The following is a 7,107-nucleotide window of genomic DNA, read 5'->3' as shown; positions in this document are numbered from 1 at the left end:
TTTGACTGGGCATTAATATCTCAAAAACCATACACCAAACCCAGGCTTTTCCACCTAGCTCTGCTGTATCATTTTCTTTATATATATATAAAAGTAAAGAAGAGGAAGGAGGAAGAGAAAGAAAATATATCTGTATTGAAAGAATTATAAGCCAAAGTGCGTCTTTCTTGTTTTGTCCATATACACACATTGCACCATACATAAATAATTACATTGTAAAAATGACTCCATAATTACAAGTATAATATATATTTCCATATAATATATAAAACTTTATATTAAATCTAGGTAGATGATATCTGGGGGATTTTGTCCGTGGGGGCTGTGTCTCTGGGCATCGGCCCCTCTCGAGGCCGGCAGGTGGCGGCGGCCGCGGCCTCCCACCCACCCCTCCGCCGGGCCCGCCACTATCTGGGGTTGTTGAGGAGGATCTCCAGCCAGCAGGGGCAGGAGGTGATGAACTGCCGGGAGTAACAGGGCCCCCAGCCCTTGGCGAAGCTGATGCGGACGCTGTTGGGGTCGTAGGGGCCGTCGGCGGCGTCGGGCTCGGGCGCATGCTGCAGGCCCGAGCGCTCGAAGTCGAACACCTTGATGGAGTAGCCGGGCGGCACCTTGCGCACAACCAGGGCGCGGCCGCCGGGCGCGTCCAGCGTCGGGGAGTTGACGAAGATGGGGTGCTCGCCGCGGTTGTAGGCCCACACGCCGTCGGGCTCCTTGCTGAGCAGGATGCCGAAGCCGATCTTGCTGCGCGTTCGCCGCACCGACTCGCTGCGCTGCTCCAGGTTGAGCTGGCCCAGGCAGAAGCCGCTGCCCTGAGGTAGGTCGTAGAAGATGCTGACGGCCTGGTCGTACACCGCGTAGAGGCGGCCCACGCGCGTCCGGTGCTCCCAGTACGCCACGCTGCACCAGTGGCTCGGCTTGGTGGCGTCCGGAGACATGCTGGCGTCTGCGGGACAAGCACAGGGACCGCCGCGTTATTCGGGGTGGGGAGGTGGGAGGCACCGGGGAGCGGAGGTGGGCTCTGCTCTCTGCACAGTGGGAGCTGGGTAAGGTTTCCAGCATTCAGCAGTCATGTGGGCACCGACTGTGTGCCAGGTTGTCCTCAGGAAATAAAGCACACAACAGGACATCTCTTTCACACACACACACACAAACTCACACAAAGGAGAAAACAAAGGTCATGAGCCACAGAGTGCAAGCCAGAGAGCACCTGTGGTGTGCTAGGTGCTGTGGAAGCACAGACATGAACCCTGCATACCCTGCCCCTGCCTCTTCATGCTAGCAGGAGAGACAGATAGCTGCCTGCACGTCCCCGAAGGAGGGACTGACTGTGGAGCACCCATCACAGACCAGGAGTGGAGCACTGTACTTCTTACTCTTCACAGCGCACAGGACTCACTTGGTCCTCATGATCACTCTGCAAGGGCACCACCTTCTCCTCGTTCTACAGAGGAGGGCACCCTGCCAGGATTTGAACCCGCTAGTCCAAGTCTCAACCTGACAGAGTAGGGTTAGGCTATTGGGGGATAGGGGGTTTTGAAATCACCACATTAGAGGACTCAAGCACAGGGAGGCGAGCTGGGGGTGGGGGAGTTGCCCCCAGGATCCCATCCGGCCTGGAGCAGCAGGATTCCTGTGGTGACCTTGTTACAAATATGACTGCCCGACTGCTCTCTGCCTTAGCTTTAGCCTCCCGGTACCGCCCACTTGCGTTGGCTTTCTTGGCAGGAAATGCAGGTTTTCACCAGAACTGCAGCCACTTCTGCATGGCAGAGGAGCTGAGGGTCCCTAAATGACAAAGAAAATGGCTCCTTAAGGGCTCTGGAGCTGCCCAGCAATCGAAGGTGTGTGCTGCTCCTCTCTGGGCCTCAGTTTCCTCACTGTATAGCAAAGGGGTAGCTAAGGTGTTACTGAAATCCCTTGTCACACTCTGACTCGGGCCATCTGTGTGTCTAGAGGAGTTTAACAATTTTCTGAGACCAAAGTTCAGACCAACACAGACCAGGATGCTCCCTGCTCTCAGGTGGCCGGCTTCTCAGATTCTGACATCTGGCCTTTCCTTTGAGCTCACAGCTCTGAGAAGCAGGCTGGCACCTATAACTGCCCAGTGAGGTGACATGACTTGCCTGCCATGTCTGCTTCCACACAGGTGCCTGGCCTGGGCCTGTGCAGAGGGAGGTGTTCTGCTGGAGGCCTGACAGAGCAAAGCAAGGTACTTCATGCCTGTTTTGCTGAGGAAAACGGATCAAAGTCCAACCAAATCCCAGAGGACAACACTTCTGACAGCTTCACCTGGGAGCCTGCGTGCGGCCAGCTCTGGCTGCCTTTAAAAGGCCTTGGTCTTCCTCCTGCCTAGAAGCCCCAGAAGAACAGGGTGGCAGGACCCTGACATCCCCTTACACACTGGGAGGCCCGGCCAGCCACCTGGCAGGAGGCCGTCTGCCTCAGGGGCCTCCTGGAGGCTGACTGCTCTGCTGTGGCTTTGGGCTGGGCACAGACTTCCTGAGTGTGCCCCTTGCCCTGTGCCTGGCACTGAGTCCCAGACCCAGGTCCCCAAGTCTGCTGGGGGGTAATCCAAGTCCTCACACCAGCCCACAGCTTGGATCGTTTTGCCTGAGTCTCCAGGGAGGCCTCTGATGCTTCCAGCTGATGGTCAGGAGAGGAGGAAGAGGTTCTACATCCTGCCCTCGACTGAACTGCCCTTAGCCAGTGGGCAATAGTGACAGAGACAGCTCAAGCCCTTGGGAGGTCACTAGGTTCAGGCACTAGGCCAGTCCCAGCAGATGGGCAGCTGGGAGAGCCGACTCTGAGCTCCAGTCACCCCACTCCAGTGCCCCTCTCCCCAGCCATCTATCTGGCATGGGTCTGGGAGCCCCCAAGGGCCAGAAAAGCAGCACCGTGCTAGCCTGGCCATGAAACTCCAGCACCCACGCTGCCCACCAACCAACAAGAATTCCATGACTGTGTCAGGCACAGCAAGGTGGGGATGCAAAAAAAAGCGATGCCTGGAGTATGCTGGGAGACAGGTTGGGCAACGGCATCCATGAGTGCCTTCTGTGAGCTGGGCCCCTTCTTCAGAACAGCCTCATTTCACCCCTGCTAGCAGCCCCTTCCACAGGTGAGGAAACTGAGGCCCAGGGTACACACCAGTGAATGCTGGGGCCGCCTTGGTGCCAGGCCACACTCTAGACGGGAGCTCTTCTCCACACTCCAGAGAGAGTTCTGCCCTGGCTCCTTCCTAAAACCTGCACACTGAGCAAGTCCCGCTCCCTCCCTAAGCCTCAGTTTCCCTATCAGTAAGCATGACTGCTCTCATGGTCCATGAATCCTAGAGGTGATTGTTTACAAGCTGAGGTATCACTATCCCCACTCTTGGAGGACTCAATTTACTGTCTCACTGAGGGAGGGGTCACTGCTGCACCTCTTCACAGACAAGGCTCTGAGACAGCTGCCCAGCCACTCTACCCGACCCATGGAAAAAGGCAGAGTCTAGCTGGGGAAGGGCAGGGGCACAGGGGGCGGGGGGAGCGACTTTCTGTTTCCCAGCTTCCAAAACGTTTCTGGCTGGGAACTCTGGGAGGCTGAGGCAGGAGACTCACTTGAGCCAAGGAGTTTAAGCCCAGCATGGGCGACAAAGCAAAACCTCATCTCTACAAAAAATGTTTAAAAATTAGCTGGGCATGATGGTGTACATCTGCAGTCCCAGCTACTCGGGAAGCTGAGACAGGAGTATTGCTTGAGTCCAAGAGTTTGAAGCTACCGGGAACTGTCATTGTGCTACTGCATTCCAGTCTGGGTGACAGAGTGAGACCTTGTCTCAAACAAAAAGAAAAAGAAAAAAGAAAAGAAAAGGAAGTTTTTCAATTCAAGGACAGGTGGGACTTCCTATCCCCCTCCTCTCAGTTCCCCCCACCCCAGCCAGGCCAAACTCACCCCATTTCCCCGCTCAAAACCCATGTCCCCAGCCTAGCCCCAGTGCGCATTATGGTACCCTATGACTGGGGATGAATCCACAGAGCAGCCCTCAGGCCTTGCCTGCCCCAGCCATCCAGCTAAGGGACACCCAGGGCTTGAGCCAGGCCCCATCCCCTACAGCTTCCTTGATGGAACAGACTGGGTTACACCTCATCAGGCCTGCGCTCCTGGCTATGTCTCCCAAATCCAGGGAGGCAGACCACCACCTCCGGGAAGGCCTCTCTGACCTCTCCTTCCTGGGGCGCCTGAACTGCAGCCCCTCCTTTGTCCTTAACAGGCATCTGCGCTCCTGGCCAGTGCCCCCAAGTTGGTCTACACTCTGACTGGGAAGGGGTGGGGTGGGTCTCCATCTATCCCAAGGCTGCATATTTTCTTTGGTCTCAAGCAATCCTCCTGTCTCAGCTTCCCGAGTAGCTGGGACCACAGATGTACACCCTCGTGCCCAGCTAATTTTCAAAAGCTCTTTTGTAGAGATGAGGTCTTGCTTTGTTGCCCAGGCTGGGATTAAACTCCTGGGCTCAAGTGACCCTCCTGCCTCAATTACTTTTGCACCAACCTAATAAAAGGGAAGGGGGCAGAAAATAAAATATGTCCCAGTGCCTGGACATTGCCCCCGCCCCCCACCCCACAGGGAATCCTGAACCCAGCTGGTGGGCTGGTGGGTTCAGGCCCTAGGGCACGGAAAGGTGGTGGGCAAAAACCGGGGTCTCCTGTCTGATCCAGAGGGTAAGCCAGCCACTCTCAGCCACCCTGTCCCCACTCAGCTCTCAGTCCCCAGGCGTCAGAGCTTGAGTATCCACTGACATTATCTTATCCAGTGAGACCCAACACTTCAGCCTTCCACAAACCAACACATTTTTTTTTTAACAGGGGAGTTGAGAATGACACAGGGCGACCACTGCTTCATTTTTGTTTCTGTTTGAGAAATAGTCTCACTCTGTCACTTAGGCTGGGGTACAGCAGTGGCACAGTCTCGGCTCACTGCAGCCTCGACCTCCCAGGCTCAAGCGATTCTCCCACCTCAACTTCCCAAGTAGCTGGCATTATAGGCACATGCCACCGGGTTTTGCCATGTTGCCCAGGCTGGTCTCAAATTCCTGGGCTCAAGCAATCTGCCTGTCTATCTCCCAGAGTGTTGGAATTACAGGCATGAGCCATTGCACCCGGCCTACCACTGCTTTATTTTGCCATGTACAGACTTACTTTCTAACTTATTTTTATTTCTTTCACCATGGACCAATGAAAACTTAGTCTTGAGACCGGCCTGTTGGGACCACTAATGGAGTCCAATAATCTGGTGCCCCAAAGACAGCATCCTGGGAGGCGTCGAGGGACTTGCCCAAGGACACACACAGCAGTGGGTGGCAGACCTAGGGCCAGAACTTGAGAGCCCAGAATTCTACTCTAACCCATGCCGCATGGTCCACAAGCTTTCACAGTGAGACTGTCCTAAGGCTGCCACCACTGACTGGATACGTGGCCATCGATAAACTGCTAAATGTCTCCAAGACTCAGTCACTGTATTTGCAAAAGGACTGATTCAATAATCAAGTGCCCCGCTCACACACTGTCCACCTCTGAATTTTCTAGACACTCCGGCAAAATCAAGTGGGTGCAGAAGGAAGCAGCTGCCTTGTTTACGGGCTCCAGTGTTGGCCTTACCCTTTAGAGGCCAGGGATCTTTAGTGGGGTTGGGGGTCATGGCCCAGGGTCGCCGCCATGGAAGGTCTCAATAGGACTGTGGACAAGGCCCTTTGCAAACTGCAAAGCACTTTACAAATGTCAGGGGTTAGCCCCTAGCCTGGTACCTGCAGTGAAAGAGGTGCCCAGTGAGTGAAGGAATGGAAGAATGAAGCAATGCATGTCTGAATGTCCAGAATGAGCCCTGCTGTGGCTCCATTCTCTCACACACATATGTGCATTCAGATGTCATGCAGTGTGTCCAACACAAGCTGACATGCTCTCTGTGACACCATGAGTGAGAAGGTAGGTGCCCCCTAACCCATGGTCCCTACTCTGTACTTCCCACAGCTGCACGGCCCCTTCACCCTGTGCCTCTCAGTCACAAGCCTGGGCTGCCACTCAGGTGAGGGGACAGTCTCTTACAGAAGGATCTTTTTCTCCTCGTGGCTCCTAGGCTGTGGTACTGCCATCTCCCACGGCCATCAGCCTAATTAGGAACCAACTCTTTAATTGCAAATAAATACCGGGGAGTCAGACCCGAGTGAACAACATCAAAGATGACCGAGTTCTGACCGAAACGCCTGCTCACTACCCCCTGCTCAGGGCCTGGCCTAGTTCCCAGCCAGACTCTGGGTCCTGCTGGGAGGGTTCCGGGGGAGGAGGAGAGGCGCTGTGTCTGGGATGGATCTGGCAGAGTGGCACTAGCCTGGGAGGAGTCCTGCCACCTGGCCCTGATCCAGCAGGTCATCTCCCTCCTCTGGCCTCAGTCTTCCCATCCGAACAATGAGATCATTACTCTCTCCCCAGCTCTAAATTTCCGTGATTTAGTTAATGTTTCTAGGACTAGCAGCTCTAGTCCTAACCACCCAAACCCAGAAACCAGCTCAGACATCTATCAACAGAAAACCAATAAACAAAAACTAGGAACATCCAGCCAATGAAACACTACTCACCAGGAAGAAGGAACAAGCTATTGACACCCGCAACAAGGTCCATGAATCTGAAGGGCATCCCATTGAGCATGGGAGGCCAGACACAGAAGGTTCGTGGTGTATTTCCACCAAGACAAAACTCTTGAGAAGGCAAACTAATCTACGGCAATGTAAATCACAACAGTGGCCAGGCATGGTGGCTCACGCCTGTAATCTCAGCACTTTGGAGGCTGAGGTGGGTGGATCACCTGAGGTCAGGAGTTCGAGACCAGCCTGGCCAACATGGTGAAACCCCGTCTCTATTAAAAATACAAAAAAATCAGCCGGGTGTGGTGGCGGGCGCCTTAATCCCAACTATTCGGGAGGCTGAGGCAGAAGAATAGCTGGAACCTGGGAGGCGGGCGCTGCAGTGAGACAAGATTGTGCCACTGCACTCCAGCCTGGGCAACAAGAGCGAAACTCCATCTCAAAAAATAAAATAAAATAAAATAAAATAAAATAAAATAAAATAAAATAA

At 54.4% G+C, this 7,107-nt stretch overlaps 1 protein-coding gene across 1 annotated transcript in view; it reads right to left on the bottom strand.

The window, feature by feature from the left end:
• Positions 1 to 259: 259 nt before the first annotated feature.
• Positions 260 to 7,107, bottom strand: part of SMAD6 (SMAD family member 6) — an 81,606-nt gene continuing 74,758 nt past the window's right edge. The window contains exon 4 of the mRNA XM_023220913.2: positions 260 to 946. Coding sequence (XP_023076681.1) covers positions 408 to 946 — 539 coding nt within the window. The 3' untranslated portion in view covers positions 260 to 407. The remainder of the gene's footprint in view (positions 947 to 7,107) is intronic.

Source organism: Piliocolobus tephrosceles, chromosome 6 (assembly GCF_002776525.5).
Source record: "Piliocolobus tephrosceles isolate RC106 chromosome 6, ASM277652v3, whole genome shotgun sequence".
Taxonomy (NCBI): Eukaryota; Metazoa; Chordata; class Mammalia; order Primates; family Cercopithecidae; genus Piliocolobus; species Piliocolobus tephrosceles.
This window is presented reverse-complemented; position numbering and strand designations above follow the sequence as displayed.